General features: G+C 40.0%; 2 protein-coding genes across 16 annotated transcripts in view; one reads left to right on the forward strand and one right to left on the reverse strand.

Annotated features, from left to right (window-relative positions):
• The window catches only part of PPIP5K2 (diphosphoinositol pentakisphosphate kinase 2), an 83,111-nt gene extending 77,328 nt beyond the window's left edge, over nt 1–5,783 (reverse strand). For 7 of the 15 annotated variants that reach the window (XM_027545505.1, XM_027545500.1, XM_027545495.1 and 4 more), the window contains exon 1: nt 5,443–5,566. Coding sequence is in view for 2 of the 15 variants with exons in the window: in XM_027545507.1 (XP_027401308.1) it covers nt 5,443–5,461 (19 nt within the window). In the remaining 13 variants the exon portion in view is untranslated. Of the gene's footprint in view, nt 1–5,442 lie in introns of all 15 variants that reach the window. The other 8 variants (XM_027545507.1, XM_027545503.1, XM_027545498.1 and 5 more) reach the window with 7 other exon arrangements.
• A 34-nt stretch (nt 5,784–5,817) lies between these two features.
• The window catches only part of GIN1 (gypsy retrotransposon integrase 1), a 29,760-nt gene continuing 17,593 nt past the window's right edge, over nt 5,818–17,984 (forward strand). The window contains exons 1-2 of the mRNA XM_027545510.1: nt 5,818–5,909; nt 17,095–17,240. Coding sequence (XP_027401311.1) covers nt 17,102–17,240 — 139 coding nt within the window. The 5' untranslated portion in view covers nt 5,818–5,909; nt 17,095–17,101. The remainder of the gene's footprint in view (nt 5,910–17,094; nt 17,241–17,984) is intronic.

The following is a 17,984-nucleotide window of genomic DNA, read 5'->3' on the forward strand; positions in this document are numbered from 1 at the left end:
AATAGAAATATGCAATAAGGTCTCTATTCACCTGAGGAGGCAACAAAGAGAGCTTTTTATCAGTACATATAAAAGCATGTTCACTTATATATACATACATGTATGCAAGCATGTATATGCTGCTGCTGCTGTGTCGCTTTAGTCGTGTCCGACTCTGTGCGACCCCATAGACGGCAGCCCACCAGGCTCCCCTGTCCCTGGGATTCTCCAGGCAAGAAGACTGGAGTGGGTTGCCATTGCCTTCTCCAATGCATGAAAGTGAAAAGTGAAAGTGAAGTCGCTCAGTCGTGTCCAACTCTAGCGACCCCTTGGATTGCAGCCTACCAGGCTCCTCCATCCATGGGATTTTCCAGACAAAAGTACTGAAGTGGGGTGCCATTGCCTCCTCCGAGTATGTATATATGTACACACTTTATGGCATTACTTTAAAATTGTACTTTTTTCCTAATTTAGCTACTCTAATGAAGCAATAAAAATCCTGTTCTACAGGCAGAGTTGAAAATTAATTTTCAAAATTAATTAGTGTCCATCATGAAAAGTCTAGAGTACATAAAAATGAAATTTTAGAGATCAATAATACCATGACCCAGTGGCGGAACTACTAAATGTAGTTTTTAGTTATGGAATTACTGGGTTGTATTTACTACTAGTCCCTTTACAATATATTTTCCCAAATGTTTGAGCTACTTTATACATGTATTATGTGTGAGTAGAAATATGCTTTTGGAGAAAAATGTGTATCCTGTACATTTCTTCCAAGAGTATTAATTAATGATTTATTTGTCCCCTTCTCTTCGCTTAAATTGTCTTCAACATTGCTTCAAGTATATAAATGTATGTCCCCCATCTTATTATGAGTTTAGGTCTGAATGTCTCATTCACTCATTTGGAGAGAGACAACACACAAATCAACAAATAAATGTATGTTAGGAAGACCTCAGTAATATTTGAGTAGAAATCTGAATTAAATGAGGAAACCAGTCATGGAGTTATATGATAAGAGCATTCCAGGTAAGAAACAAACTATAAAGGTCCTAAAACAGATAAATACTTGGCGTATTTCCCATGACCAAGGAAAAGTAAGGAGACCATTGCAGCTGGAGCAGAGCAAGAAAATAAAGAAAAAATGGCAGGAAATACAGTTGGAAAAGTAACTAGGATGCATACAGAGGACTGAGAAACCACAGTGACAGTTTTCAATTTTATTAAATGTGACTGGATTTAAGAGAATGGGAGACGTAGAGGCAAGATATACTGACAATTCTTTAGAAGGGTTTTGCTATAAAGGTAGGCAAAGGCCTTCTTTTGTGTTTCTCTTTTGATATATCAACGATACTTACAAATACCAGAAATGGACTGAACCGGCTAGTGGTTAAAAGTGTGGATTCTGGAGCCAAAAAGACTTGATGGTGAATCTTAATTCCAGCAGCTGTGTGACCTTGAGCAAGTTAATTAACCTCTCAGAGCCTCAGTAAATTGTACCTATCTTTCAAGTCGTTTGACAGATTAAGTTATATTTTAAAAGGTCTTATATCCCACTGCTCAGGCAATATTCCATACCAATTTTATCCAAACATTTGGGAGAAGGGCCCAGGCACTTTTATGGCTCCTCAGATTCTAATGTGCAGCTGACTTTGAGAACCAGTGTACAACTCAAAAAAAGAAGGGGGAGTGTAGGACAATGGAAGCACACAGTAAGCAAAACATGTGTTTGCACCGTATGAGAGCATGCTATTATTATAGGAAATCTGATGATCTGCTAAAAACAGAAGTGATGAAGCAGAGCCTTGTCTTCTTGATGCTTGGCACATCAAACATCAAGTACCTAACAAACCTTTCCTTAACAATTGCCAAGATTTTTTCTCTGAATCATTCACTTTGACCTTTGGTCACCTGCAACCTTGGCATTATTTAACTGTTTTGGTTACGTATATCCCGTGATAAGCTTCAAGAGAATGAACATTTATTCAACATTGCTATCTGGTAAGTAATTTGTTAACCCAGAGCCTCCCAACACATAGCCTCATCATGAATCAATACTTCAAGCATATGCCCAAAAAATTGCCTCAGCATTTTTGGCACCTGGAACCCCCTGGCCAGTTGCCTCCAACACTGCTCTCTTCAGTTTTTCCTGGAAACATTGCACAAACACTATCATTTTCTATGCATGCTCTAACAAGAAAGAAAGTTTGGAAGCAGTTATGACTTTGTGATTTAGCAATTATTCTCAGCAATCCTAGGATTAGAGATATTTTCCTCATTTGATAAATGCTTGCAGTACATAAATGTCCATCATTATAAATGAGGTTCACATGAAGCATAGAAAGTTCAAGAAATTCAACTGTAATCACACAATCAATAAGAGTTGTAAAAACAAATCAAATCCAGGTCCAAAGACCGTCATAAACACTTTAGGGGAAAATCAGGACTCCATAGTCCTTATTACACATACTTAATAAATACTTATAAAACTAAAAGTATGAAATAAATCTATTTTTTGTTCCCCCTACCCAGTGGAAGGTAAAATGAAGCACAAGATGAGATCGCATGGGCATGACAGGAGATCCAAGACATTCTAAATGAATTGCTATTTCACCTGAACCCCTGATAAACCAAATATAGCATATGCATTTCCGCATTATAGAGTATTTCAATCAACCTACATCCTCTGTCATAAATCCCAAAACATGTAACTGTTTGACTTTAAAGACATTATATTATACAAATATCAGAGTAGAGCCTTTCCCATTTTTAAGACTCTTTCTATAGCAATAGTCCCATAAAGGACTGGCTACATCAGAATTACCTGGGAATATCTGTAAAAACCACCGTTACTAGATCTACCACAAATCTTCTGCAGAAGCATTTCTTAACCAGATAATCTATATTTTAGCAAATCAATGTACAGCCAGATTTGGTAATCTGTTTATTTTGTGCAAAACACAAATACCTCTTAAGGCTGACTTCTAAATTTGAAATTAGTACGTGCTACTGAAGTATCCACACTCAAAAGCATTGGTTCTCAAACTCTATATTGCGTTGCAATCACTTGGAGGGCTTGTTAAACCACTAAACTAAGAGCCTGGAAGTCACACCCCTGCTGCTGCTGCTGCTGCTGCTAAGTCGCTTCATCGTGTCGGACTCTGTGCGACCCCATAGACGGCAGCTCACCAGGCTTCCCTGTCCCTGGGGTTCTCAAGGCAAGAACACTGGAGTGGGTTGCCATTTCCTTCTCCAATCCATAAGAGTGAAAAGTGAAAGTGAAGTCGCTCAGTTGTGTCCGACTCTCAGCGACCCCATGGACTGTAGCCCACCAGGCTCCTCCGTCCATGGGATTTTCCAGGCAAGAGTACAGGAGTGGGGTGCCACTGCCTTTTCTGAGTCACACCCCTGCCAACCCTCAAATACACATCAGCACCCTCTCCCATCCTTTATGCTCCATAGCATTCTGGATCTATGTTAATGTTTCCACTAGAGTTATGATTTTCTTCCCCAGCTTTTTGTGAAAATTTTCAAATATTCAGAGAAATTGAAAGAACAGCTTACTATAAACTCCTATATACCCACCACTGGACTCAACAACGGCTCTACCATCTAAGCTGTTGACATCAACACATGTCACCTCTAAATACTTTAGTATGCATCTCCTAAAAGCAAGGGCATGCTCTTCAGTTCACTTCAGTCACTCAATCGTGTCCGACTCTTTGCGACTCCACGAATCGCAGCACGCCAGGCCTCCCTGGCCATCACCAACTCCCGGAGTTCACTCAGACTCACGTCCATCGAGTCAGTGATGCCATCCAGCCATCTCATCCCCTGTCGTCCCCTTCTCCTCCTGCCCCCAATCCCTCCCAGCATCAGAGTCTTTTCCAATGAGTCAACTCTTCGCATGAGGTGGCCAAAGTACTGCAGTTTCAGCTTTAGCATCATTCCTTCCAAAGAAATCATTACATAACCACAATATCATTTCCACGTAAGAAAATCAATGGTTCTACCGCACTGTTCAAATGTAGTTGAATGGATGCTTTTAAAGAACAAAGATGTCATCTATATAGTCCCAGTACTTTTACATAGCATTTATTTGTGTGAAATTAATGTTCCACCAATAAATAAGTGTTCCACCAATTGCTAAATTTAACACCCTCACAACAACTACCCTGCAAGTCAGGAGTTTTACAGCAAGCTTTGATTTGATACAATCTGCACCTTCTGCCCAACCATTTAATCACTTGCTTTAAACAAGGCCAAGTAAATTATTTTGGCTTCTGAATTATTTAATTCTGCCTCAGAATAGTAAAGCTCCATGAAAACAGCTTGTGTCTGTCGTCAGACACAAATAGAAATCTCAAATATTTTTCTTAGCAATACTTTCAGCTACTGAGAACATTAGTGAAGAAACTGGAAGCCACGACGCATACTGGTAGGACAAAGGTAATGTAATAGTTTAAAAAAATTCAGATTGTTGAAGTCTGAAAAGCCGGCTTTTCAATACAGGTTCGAACGTTTACTAGCAGCAAAAATTTACTAGGGCAAGTTAAGTGAGGCTTAGAGATGAGCCTTAGTTCCTACCTCTGTCAAATGAGAATAACAGTCTAATTCATCTCATGGAATCGTTCAGAGAAGTTCACAAGAAAAGACGTAAAGCACTTGGGACACTCAAGAACTCAGTGAATTGCAGCTATCTTTTTTTAATTGGCTTGAAACCAAACCTTTATTTTTCACGCGGAATTTTCAGCAGCGAAGCAAAACCCTGTCCCACTGCAGAGCTAAGGTCAGCAGGGAGGCTTCCTACTTGCACAGCTAAGCTTCCCCGCACGCGGACGCCGAGGCTGCGTTCTGCGCGGACTGCAAAGGTCGCAGGCGCCAGGAAGCCGCGCAGAACCTGGTCCGGGGTCCCCAGCCTCCGCCCCTTCTCCCTCGGAAGCGCGCGGGGTCGCCACCCTCTCCCAACCGGTTCGGCGCGACAGGGACCCGCAGCCTCCTCTGCGGAGGAGGACGGGGCTTTGGTCTCCTCAAGAGGGGTGGAGGGAGAAGGCGAGGGGCAGAGGGACGAAGACTGAGGAGGGAAAGGGAAAACAGCCGTTCTCTACCTCCCCTCCCCATACTCGAGATTGCCGACTCTGGTGGAACGAAACCGCCAGACCCTCGCTAGTGCCCTTCGAGCTAAGGTGAGACCTCCGTTATCTCAAAAGCCCAGAAGAGGGAAGGAATGGAGGAGGAGGAAGTCGCGGAGGAAAAATGAAGACGCCGAAGGATCCCTTCCAGGCTGTGACGGCCACTCCTCCACACCCGGGCCGCCTTTCTCTCTGGCCACACGCCCCGCGGAGGAGCGGCAGCCAGAGCTTTGAAACAGCTGCCCTGCGGCGGCCGCAAACCTCTGGGGACTAGGCTCCGCATCTCGACTCTCCTCAGTTCTCGCCCCGCCCCCCCTGCTCCCCGCACCTGCCACGGCTGCGGTCATCACGCGAACTGCAGATGTCCGAGTCCATTCAGGGGCTCCATGCCCCCCTTTAATCCCGGGGGAGCGGGGGTTGGGGGGCGGTCAGGATTGAGGCGCTCGTCAAAGAAGACTCCAGCTGCTAGCGGGAACGTGGGTCTCCTCTCCTCAGCAGCAGCTGAATGGCCCACAAAGAGGTACCGAAGGTACTACCGCACTTCGCGAAGCCCGGTCACGCCTCTTCCCCTCCCTCTCCGGGTCTCACACAGAAACCTCCCCGGGCGGAACGATTTCCGGCAAGAGCCAAACGATCCGCGCCTAACCTTTTCTGACCGCGTCTCCGAGACACCCGCCCCCCCCGGCAGAAACACGCCCTTTGTAAACCACCACGCGGATAGTTCCGCTTCCGGCAGCACCACAAAAGTCGCGAGAGGAAGCTTAAATCTTGACGGTAGCCTTTTGGACCACTTCGGTGAGTGGTCGTCTTAGTGTGCTCTCACAGCTGCTGATCGTTTTAAAATGAGGCGAGACCTGACTAATTTCAAAGCCGGGAGAGGCGACCAGTTTAAAGAAGGGTTTAATTGGCTTTATGGAGATTGCGCAGGCGCCCTTGGGGCGGGAGGGCCCTGTTTGGGGCGTTACGCTGCCGCCGCCCGCCGAGCGGCCAAGGGGCGAGTTCCGTTGTCGGGCTGAGGGAGGCGCCTACCCTAGATAAAATTATTGGAGGAATTAAGTAATAAGTATTAACAGGAGTATTCACTGGTTTCATTTAATGTTTTACCAGGGACAAAGTGTAAAAAAAATATATATATATAACCAGATTGAACCCTGAGTTTTACTTAACGGGTCATTTTCTTGCTTACGCTAAATTTAGCTGGACCTTGCCCCAGAGTTAGTTAACAAGTAACCAGAACGCTCTGGGAACGCACAAAGTGGCATCTGAAACTGGGAGCAAACTCGGAAGTTGAGTGTGGCATTTGGCTGAAAGGAAAGGATTCTCTTCCCCCCAACCCCCCTTATCCTGGTTGTCGTTTCAGCAGATATTTCCCGGTTTTGCCGCAGATCAAAAATCTGCGGGGAGAGCAATGCGAGCTAACAGGAGAATCTTGTCCTTTTGTTTTAAAAGAAAATTACACCTCTGTGGGTTTTCTTTTAAATTACTGTGTCTGAACCAAAATGGGAAAATAGTTTTTAAAAAATTTCATTTCTCACACGTGGCTTCATTTGCATACGGAGATGAAGGCGTTTTTAAGTGAAATTTGCACGCTGAAGCGAAGCATATTATAGGGAAGTGTCTTGTGTAATTGGATTTCCCAGTCGTTTTCGTTACATAAAATTGTGGTCTTCCGATTTTTCAGAGATTAAAATAGAATAATGCAGGAATAAAATTAATGATCCCAAGTAAAATGCTCATTGAAATATTACATATTTTAAGTTTTAAAGTTGAAACTCGTGCATATTATAACCTTTTAGAGGCTTAAATTAGGTGGTCCTGATGGGTTTTGCCCTAGGTGAAACACAGTTAAATCCTAATTTTATTTAAAGTGGTACTTAACTGCCTGTGTTGCCCACAAGATAAAATTATTAACGGAATTAAGTAATAAGTATTTGCACTTAAAAGAAGTATTCACTGGTTTCATTTAATGTTTTACCAGGGACAAAGTGTAAAAAATAATCAGATTTGACCCTGACAGTTCATCAATTAGGAATTGTAATCAGACAGCTTTATTGCCTTTTCTTACTCCTAGGTATTTCAACACACAAGCAATTATTTGTCAAAGAATTCTTGAAAATATGAGCATATCCAAAAAAAAAGGTGTAATGTAATCTTCATGTTTATAACTCAAGCCACCTAATTCTCCCTTGTAAACGATTTCTTTCCTTAATAATATTTGCAAACAGACATTTTGTTTATATTTGTTCTGAGTATTACAGCTTAAAGCCATTTTCTCAAATTAACTGCTGGGATGGTTTCTAGGGACCAAGTAGTGAATGTACTTTCGAGAAGGGAAAAATTATTAGTTCTTTTAAGTTTCATCAATAAGTAAATAGCAAACATGCACAGGAAACTTTTAGCCTTCCTCTTGGACTTCCTTGGTGACTCAGACAGTAAAGAATCTACCTGCAATGCAGGAGACCCGGGTTCCATTCCTGGGTTGGGAAGAACTGGAGAAGGGACTAGCTACCCACTCCAGCATTCTGCTGGGAGAATCCCGTGGTCAGAGGACACTGGTGGGCTACAGCCCATGGCGTTGCAAAGAGGCGGACAGGACTGAGTGACGAACACTGCCACTCAGAAGGCTCTACTTTTTGTGAACTAATTTTTCTTTCTTATGCATTTCTGTTTCTTCTTGTCGTCTGTCTTTACTGACAGAACAGTATTAAATATTATGGATGATAAATACTTAAACATTTTAACAGTAATTATATATTGCTGTACCGTATGCAAAGAGCATTTCAAATCCATTATCTCATTGGTCTTTATAATTGTGAAAAAGAAAGGATAAGTAATATTTCTGTTTTGTCACACATGGATACTGAGACTTAGGTAACCGTTGCATGCTAGAAATTTTGACTCCTAAAAGCCTTACCTTTTTAGATAGGCCCTTTCTGAAGTGAAGTAATTGTCACCTTTGAAACCTGTGCTCTTTTTATATTAATGCTACTTCTCCTGTCAGGAAATGCAAGTAATTCTTGTTCATTTACAAATAGTTGAATAGCCACTGTGTCCCTATAAAAGTCGCCTTGTAGCTTTTCTAACAGAAGCCTGAACCAAGTATCAATGTTATGAAAGCTGAGGATGAGAAATAATTAAATTAGTGGGGGAGAGGGGTTGAGGTTGGAAAAACATGAAATTTGAAACAACAGAGACCAAGGTTTAAATGTCAATGGATGGGCTCACTCTATTGCCTTGAGGAAAGTGGACAATCTCTCTGAAGCTACGTTTTTTTATCTCTAAAATGTATGCAGAATTACTACCTACCCCTTAGGATGTTGTGAGGATCATCACAGTGTAGTACCATATACATGTTTGCAGCTGTTTTTAAAATTTGCTTTTGTGGTTATTTTTAAAAATTAATTTTAAAAAATTGTTTCCCATCTATATAGTTTTGGCATAAAAAGAGCAGCATGTAGTATGTTTGTAGCCTTTTGTGTCTGGGTTTCACTTAGTCCAATAATTTTGAGGTTCGTCCCTATTAAATATATTTGTAGTTCCTTTTTGCTGAGGAGTATTCCGCTACGTGGATCTACCACAATTTGTTTATCCATTCACTTGTTGAAGAGCATTTAGATTGTTTTTAGGTTTTGGCTGTTACGAATAAACATTCTAGAAATATTCACATACAGATTTTTGTGTGGACATGTACTTTCATTTCTCTTAAGTTAAAGCTGTTTTCCAACATGTTTACACCATTTTTTATTCTTACCAGCAGTGCTTTGCATGCTTGGTAGTACTTAGTATTGGCAGATTTTTTTTTTTTGCCATTTTGATGGATTTGTAGTGGTATCTTATTGTGATTGAGAGCTTCCCAGGTGGCTCAGTGGTAAAGAATACATCTGCAAGTGCAGGAGATGCAGGTTCGATCTCTTGTCTGGGAAGACCCCCTGCAGAAGGAAATGGCAACCCACTCCAATATTCTTGCCTGGAAAAACCCCATAGACTGAGGCGCCTGGCAGACTGCAGTCCATGGGGTCACAAAGAGTCAGACACGACTTAACACCTGAACAGCAGCAAAAACTTTTGGTTTTAATTTGTGTTTTTCATTGCATAATGGTGTTGAATGTCTTTACATGTTATCTGCTAACCATATCTTCTTTGACGAAGTGTCTGTTCACATCTTTTGCACACTTTAAAATTCGGATTGTTTGCTTTCTTATTATTGGGCTTTGACAGTTCTTTATAGATTCTGGACCCACTTTTTTTAATTATATATGTGTATCGCAAATATTTTCTCCCAGCTGTGATTACTCTGTTTTCTTAACAGTATTTTAAAAAGAACATAAGTTTAATTTTTTTCTTTTACGGGTGGTTCTTTATGTTTGCTATCTGAAGTCATTGTCTAACTTAAGCTTACAAAAATTTTCTCTTTTACTGTCTTCTAGAAATTCTCAACCTTTAGTTTTTACATTTAGATCTGTAAACCATCGTGAATAATTTTAATTTCTTTGTATGGTGCAAGGTGTTTGTTGAGATTCATCTTTTTTAATGTGGATGTTTAGTTAGTTGCTTCAGCATCATTTGTTGTAAACATTACTCTTTCTCTGTTGAGTTACCTTGGCACCTATGTAAAAAAATCAGTACATACCATTTCTCTGTAGCTGTATCTCTGGATACTATTCTGTTCCATAGATTGATGGCTATCATTTTGCCAGTACCACTGGGTCTTGATTACAATTGCAATAAGTAAGTCTTGAAACAAGGTAATATACAAATTTTCAACTATGTTCTTGTTTTCCAAACTTGTTTTAGCTATTGTGAGTCATCTGGTTTTCCATATTGATTTTTTTTTATTATTATTATTTTTGTCCTGTGCCACAAGGCATGCAGGATCTTAGTTCCCTGACCAGGAATTTGACATACCCCCAGCACCACTGGACTAACATGTCAATTTTAGAATCAGCTTGTCGATTTCTACAAAAGAGCTTGTTGGGTTTCTGTTTGCATTGCATTGATTCTGTAAATCAATTTGGGGAGAATTGACATCTTAGTAAGTTTATACAGCTTTTTTCATTGTTAGGGTGGGGAGTGATCTTTTTTTCCACCAGGCAGAAGCCTGTAGAAGAATTCTTTAATGCTATTTACTTCCATTGTTGAATATTATAATTTACCAGTCAATTTCAATCTAAATTAACCCCTTGAGGTCTTTTTTTCTTATCTGGAAAATGGGATATTGTATGGGGTTTCTTTGAGTGCTGTTTTAAAGTATTTTTAGTCGAGATCTAATTTTTCATTGTGTGATGTGGTATATTTAATTTTTCAAAAATCTTTTCTCTTTCCCTACTTGAAGATTAAATATATTTTACTATCCTTTTCTATAATTGTGTGAAAGAATAGAAACAATAGAATAATGAAACAGAATAGAAATAATGAAATAAACTGACTCTCCTGTTAATAATAATTGGTCTTTCAAATTAGAGAGTCTTATTTCCTGAACATTTTGGAAATTAGAAATACATGTCATCAAGAATGATGTGTTAAAGAAGTGTAAAAATTAATTTTACTAAGAGAAAATGAAATGGAATGCCTTTTTCTTCTGCGAAATTACCACCTGCCTTATTTTCTGTATTTAGGAAGTGCTTAGGAAAGAGATTGGAGAAGGAAATGGCAACCCACTCCAGTGTCCTTGCCTGGAGAATCCCAGGGACTGCGGAGCTTGGTGGGCTGCTGTCTGTGGGGTCGAACAGAGTCGGACACGACTGAAGCGACTTAGCAGCAGCAGCATCAGCAGCAGTAGGAAAGAGATGCAAGAAAATGACCTGATAAGTGCTTTTTGTTATACACGTAGAGAACTTAGTATTAACTTGTTTTCTGCCAGGTTTCTTTAGTTCCAGTTAAAGAAATGCTGGAAACTTTTAGCCTGTACCTCTAGTTCAGTTCAGTTCAGTTCAGTCCAGTTGCTTCATCGTGTCCGACTCTTCGCGACCCCATGAATCCCAGCACGCCAAGCCTCCCTGTCCATCACCAACTCCCGGAGTTCACCCAGACTCACGTCCATCGAGTCAGTGATGCCATCCAGCCATCTCATCCTCTGTCGTCCCCTTCTCCTCCTGCCCCCAATCCCTCCCAGCATCAGAGTCTTTTCCAATGAGTCAACTCTTCGCATGAGGTGGCCAAAGTACTGGAGTTTCAGCTTTAGCATCATTCCCTCCAAAGAAATCCCAGGGCTGATCTCCTTCAGAATGGACTGGTTGGATCTGTTGCAGTCCAAGGGACTCTCAAGAGTCTTCTCCAACACCACAGTTCAAAAGCATCAATTCTTTGGCGCTCAGCCTTCTTCACAGTCCAACTCTCACATCCATACATGACCACAGGAAAAACCATAGCCTTGACTAGACGGACCTTTGTTGGCAAAGTAATGTCTCTGCTTTTGAATATACTATCTAGGTTGGTCATCACTTTCCTTCCAAGGGGCAAGCGTCTTCTAATTTCATGGCTGCAGTCACCATCCGCAGTGATCTTGGAGCCCAAAAAAACAAAGTCTGACACTGTTTCCACTGTTTCCTCATCCATTTCCCATGAAGTGATGGGACCGGATGCCATGATCTTCGTTTTCTGAACGTTGAGCCTTAAGCCAACTTTTTCACTCTCCACTTTCACTTTCATCAAGAGGCTTTTGAGTTCCTCTTCACTTTCTGCCATAAGGGTGGTGTCATCTGCATATCTGAGGTTATTGATATTTCTCCTGGCAATCTTGATTCCAGCTTGTGTTTCTTCCAGTCCAGTGTTTCTCATGATGTACTCTGCATATAAGTTAAATAAGCAGGGTGATAATATACAGCCTTGATGGACTCCTTTTCCTATTTGGAACCAGTCTGTTGTTCCATGTCCAGTTCTAACTGTTGCTTCCTGACCTGCATATAGTTTTCTCAAGAGGTAGGTCAGGTGGTCTGGTATTCCCATGTCTTTCAGAATTTTCCACAGTTTATTGTGATCCACACAGTCAAAGGCTTTGGCATAGTCAAGAAAGCAGAAATAGATGTTTTTCTGGAACTCTCTTGCTTTTTCCATAATCCAGTGGATGTTGGCAATTTGATCTCTGGTTCCTCTGCCTTTTCTAAAACCAGCTTGAACATCAGGAAGTTCACAGTTCACGTATTGCTGAAGCCTGGCTTGGAGAATTTTGAGCATTACTGTACCTCTAAGTGACTTATAATATCAGTGTTATTAGTCTACAACCTTTTCTTAATCTCTGAAAATTTAATAAATCTAATTTGTGTTTACTTATTAGATGCCTAACTCACAGTTGTCAAACTCTGTGCCAAGGCTTTCCAGGACATCATAGTAAATTCACAGGGTACCATGAAGTGTTTTAAACCTTCAAAGGAAGCACAGCTGTATTCAACATCTATCAGATGTCTTGTGGACTACTAGTTGACAGTTTCAACATTAGGTCACACTACTTTCCTTTCTTCTACATCTTTGCAAAACTGGGTTTTGGATGTTGGCTGTGGTAATAATGCAAATACTGCATGAAAACCAGTATGGAGGAAGAAAAGAAGGTGACAGTGTTTAATCTGATTCCCAGGTTTCAGAAGTGTAACACTGACCAGAGGTGCATGCATACCGTTAGTAAGAAACTAGAGTTACCTCAACACTATATACTGAATATTTTATTCCTCCAAAATTCATATGTTAAAGTTCTAAGCCCTAATGAGATGGTATTAGTAGGTGGTGCCTTTGGTAGGTGATTAGATCCTGAGGGTAGACCTCTCAGGAATGGAATAAGTGTCTTTCTAGAAGAGAACTCTGAGAGCTCCTGAACCCCTTCTACCATGTGAGGATATAGCAAAGATGCCATTTATGAAGCAGGAAGCAAGCTCACCAGACAGGGAATCTACCACTTGTTCTTGAACTTCCCAGCCTCTAAAACTAGGAGAAACAAGTGTTTGTTATTATTAAGTCAGATATCTAGTCTATGATACATTGCTACAGCAACCCAAATGGACTAAGACACCCTGGAGAAGGGAAAGGGGGAGGGGTATTGTGGGAACTCAGAGAGGTTTTTAACTGTAAGGGCAAAATACAGACATCACTGTGCTTTTTGCAGACATTCGTGTTTCCTCATGGCCAGTTTTTTCCTATGCTAAGTCACTTCAGTCGTTTCCGACTCTGTGCGACCCCATAGACGGCAGCCCACCAGGCTCCCCCGTCCCTGGGATTCTCCAGGCAAGAACACTGGAGTGGGCTGCCATTTCCTTCTCCAATGCATGAAAGTGAAAAGTGAAAAGTGAAGTCGCTCAATCTTGTCCGACTCTTAGCGACCCCATGGACTGCAGCCTAACAGGCTCCTCCATCCATGGGATTTTCCAAGCAAGAGTACTGGAGTGGGGTGCCATTGCCTTCTCCGAGTTTTTTCCTACCAGTTACAATTACTCACATCCTCCTGTTTCAGTTTGGTGAATCACATGGATTAATTTGCTTGTGTGGAAGAATCCTTGCTTCCCTAGTATAAACCTCTGTGTTTTAAGATCTGTATTTCCTTTGAGGTCTGAGAGTTTGGTCTTTTACTCCTGCAGGCTTTTTAGAGGCCTGATGAGACTTCTTCCCCCCATTTCTTTTAATGTCCTTCAGGAAATTTGCAACGTTTACTGGTCTCTGAAAAGAAGGCAACAGAGAATTTTACATTTTAAACAAAATAAACATCTTTCTGCAGGTACTGTGCTCTCAGTGGCTAAACTGGGATGTTTTATTAAAGTTTTCTTTTAGATGATTTAGAATATTGGTGGTCCCAAAAGTCAACAAGGGAAAACATGGGGTCATTGGGGGAATGACCCCATGGGGTCACATGGGGAATGCGGGGTCATTTATAGTATATGATACATTTTACAGAATATAGACCATAATGATTTAAACTAAGAAAAAGCAGGTCCTTCTGGCTCTTAGACTTGGAAGAGCTTGTGTCAGTGTATCTTAGAGAGAAATGTAAGATAGGAAAATGATTTTTGCTTGTTTCTTGGTTGTTTTTTTAAGAGTGAAGGAGAATTAATACAAAACTGGAATGACAGGCAAATAGATTGGTAGACTGACAGTCTATACTCCCTACTTGAAACCACACACAGCTTCCTAAATTGAAAATTGATGAAGGATGGAAGTTTGGTACAGAATCCTTTGGCAGAGGAAAGGCTGTAGACAGGATGGATGACATGAAAGTAAAAGCATCGAGGGGTCTCCTGTCGCAGATTGAGGTTGCGGAGCAGCGCTTCCCCACCGTCAGCTGGAAAAGCACTGAGGTTTAGAGCACGCGGAACCGGAGAACACCAGACGTGTCTACAGCAAGGGCTGAGTGCGCACGGGGCAGACCCTCTCGACATGCTTCCTGTTGCCAGCTTCATCTAGGAAAACTTCTGTACACATCTTTTGATGGTCATACACTCATTTCACTAGGATGTAAACTTAAAAATAGAATTGCCAAGTCCTTAGGGTATGCTTAGCTTTAGAAGAAGCTGTCAGTTTTCCAAAGTGACTGTAGCCTTTTACACTTACACAAACCATGTGTGAGAGTATCCTCCCAACACCTGCTGTCTATGTTTTTAAATTTAGCCTTTTTGGTAGTGTATAGTTGTAAATCATTTTGGCTTTAGTTTGCATTGCCCTGGGAGTAATGATGTTTGAGGACATTTTCACTTGCTTATTATCCCTTTGAGCATTCACTTTTTTTGAAATCTCATGTGAGGTATTTCCCTGTTTTTTTATATTTTTATCCTTTGCCTTTTGATTTTGTCATAATTCATTGTATTTGCTGGGTATGAGTCCTTTGTTAGATGTATATATTAAAGTTATCCTCTCCCAGTCAGTGGATTATCTTTTCCCTTTCTTAATGGTCTTTCGATGAACAGATTTTGATTTTAATAAAATCTAACTTGTTATAATTTTTTTCTTTTATGAATAGGACTTTTTGTTCCTGTTTCAGAAATCTTTATCTTTTCCCAAGGTTTTGAAGATCTTTTTCTATGTTTTTGTCCAGAAGCTTTATACTTTACTTTTCATATTTAGGTTTGTGATTTATCTGGAATTTTGTAGATGTTGGTAGATGGTTGATATTAATTTTTTTCTGATACAAATATCCAATTGCTTCAGCATCATTTATTGAAAAGACCATCTCTTCTCCCATTGAATCAATGCCCTTGTTGTAAAGTAATTGACTGTATACATGTGGATTTAATTCTGGACTCTATATTCTATTTCCATGGCCTGTTTGTCTTATGCCAAGACTTCACTGTTGTATTTACTGTAGTTTTATAAATGGTTTTAAAGTCTGATCCATTTATTTTTGAGATGTTTTAGAAATTGTAATAAGGTACATTTGTTTGATTTTTGTTTGTAACCATTTATTACAAAATGGAAAAATTATATATTAAGAATTTAATTAGAATAAACTGTTTTATAGAAATAATTAACCTGTCTTTTAGTTATGATAGGAGAGAATTAGTCTTACAGAACGTTTGCTTTTAAAATAGCCTACACTTTATACTAATCTAAGGTTAAGGGATGTTAGAAACATACTGATATTCCAGAGTTGTGAAAAGATCAGAAAGATGGTTATTAAATGTGCAAAGTGCTGTTTCATTGGCAAAGAGACTTAATAGGCTATTTAAGACCTAGTTCATAGGCCTAGTCTGTTCTGCTTTGTTCTGACCTTCTCTCTGCAGAAATATCTTCTTTTATCCTTATCCTTAGATCTTCTGGTGGTCAGTAAACGTTCATATTAATTTTGAAAATTCAAAATGTTAAGTCTTTGCATCAGTTAACATTTCTAGTGGGAAACAGAAGATATACTCTGGTGGGATTTTAAAGAAAATTTAATAAAGCTCCTGTTTACACACCTGATGGGAAGGGTCAAAGAAGGCAACGTGGCTCCTGGAGACTAGCGACAGCAGAAAATAGCTACCACCTCTAGGGCTGAAGTGTCAAGAGAGGAAATGGTACAGACTTCCAGTGAGAGCTAGAGACACAGAAGATGGGCTTCCTGGTAAGGAGCTATGGTTGTAGAGGGTTGCAGCTTAAACCAAGGAAGGACCTGGGAAATAAATATCCTGACGTCTTCTGCTGCCTGATTTGACTGCTCATACCTCCTGCTGGACAAGGCCAACCAAAAAACTGTAAATGCAGTCTGTAAGGGCCAGTCTGTTAGGGTACAGCAGCAGGGAGAGTAAGGTCAAAAATATATCTGGATCAGTTAGGTGGTGACAGATGGAATAACCAGCACAGAATAGTTTGTTTCAACTGAAAATATGAAAGAAAAGATGTTTTTCTTTTAATGTAATGGTTTTTCGTAATGCTTAGGGTCTAAAATAGAGAAGTTTTGTTTTGGCCAGTACAGCCAGACTTTTTATAACACAGAGAAAGTATACACAGAACAAAAATCTTTTCTGTTCAAGAAAAATTAGCTTCCATGTAGTTCAGAATAGTGTATGAAATCTAGCATAGCTAAAATCTTCTTTGTCATTTATCATCTGAACATTTTAAAAATGGATCTTTTTCATAAATGATTAGATTTTTGTGACCATGAATATATTTAGAAGTAACATAAAACTACATTTTTCCTTTTATCACCTATCATTTATTTAAATGTCACATAAGAGAACCGTCCTATATAAGTAACTTTTCACGTGATGTGTAATAAGAGACTTGAAGCAAAACTTTTTGAAGTGTACTTGTTCCTTTTTTCCTAGTATGGGAAAATTTTTAAGTATTTCTTTTCACTTGGAAAGAGACAAGATAATGTGTCATGTTGTATCTCAAAAACAGCATCTGGATATTCTAGTTCATATACATCATACTGTTCCTTTTCTGTACTGCAGTTATTTCTTGTCACTGATAATATTCCAGGAAAGTTCAATTCATGGATAAGCACAAATATGACACAAGCCTGAACTGAAATAGCAACTGAATTAGCTTATCACTTAAATTGTATCTTTAAATACCTTTTGCCTAGGTTCCTGATGGTTCGTAGTGGAAAAAATGGTGACCTTCATCTTAAACAGATTGCATATTATAAACGAACTGGTGAATATCATCCAACTACACTGCCTAGTGAGAGAAGTGGCATAAGAAGAGCAGCAAAAAAATTTGTCTTCAAAGGTAAAATACCCCCTGTTTTTAGTATAGACTTTTATATAGGTGCTTCCCCATGTGGAGTTCTTTGTGGAGTCCTGAGGATTTCTGTAGCAATTGGTTGTTGCTTAAATTGATAATGGCGTTCAGTCGAAAGCAAAATAAAAATCACGTTGAAGCTAACTGAAGGCTAGTAAGCATGAAAGGGGCATTTTAAATCATAGACAGAAAATGATAGCATGAAAAAACCAGCACTTGCCTGAATTAACGCCGCTCTTGTTCCTTGGCGAGGCCTACTTCGGTGGTGCACTTGCGGGCACTCACGTCACCCTCAGTGAAGAACTGACTGGATGCCTAATGTGAAAATGTTGACAAAGTTAACTTATTTACTCTATTACTTCCGTGATTCCTCCCTCTCCCTGCTGTTAAATGGTTTCAGGATCATATTTATCTTTGAACTCCTAATCTCCCTGAGTGAATTAAATGTTTGAAAGGCAGTGGAATATTTATCTTGAAAGATTATGATCATTCTCCCCTCTTTGTCCTCCTCCTCCAAAAGGGAAGAGAAGTTTGAGATATATAAGCAAAAAGTACAGTCACCAGATGGCTAAATGAATGTTGGTGTTATTAACGGGAATTTTGCCTGTAGGTACAGAATCAGGCTTTTCTCAAAGCAGGTCAAGAAAATTCTAAAATTATAAATAAATACCTGCTTATTTCTCCCTGTGTACATCCCTTCCAGTAGCTCCCTTTAATTGAAGAATGCTAAGT

This window comes from Bos indicus x Bos taurus, chromosome 7, assembly GCF_003369695.1.
Source record: "Bos indicus x Bos taurus breed Angus x Brahman F1 hybrid chromosome 7, Bos_hybrid_MaternalHap_v2.0, whole genome shotgun sequence".
Lineage (NCBI taxonomy): Eukaryota > Metazoa > Chordata > Mammalia > Artiodactyla > Bovidae > Bos > Bos indicus x Bos taurus.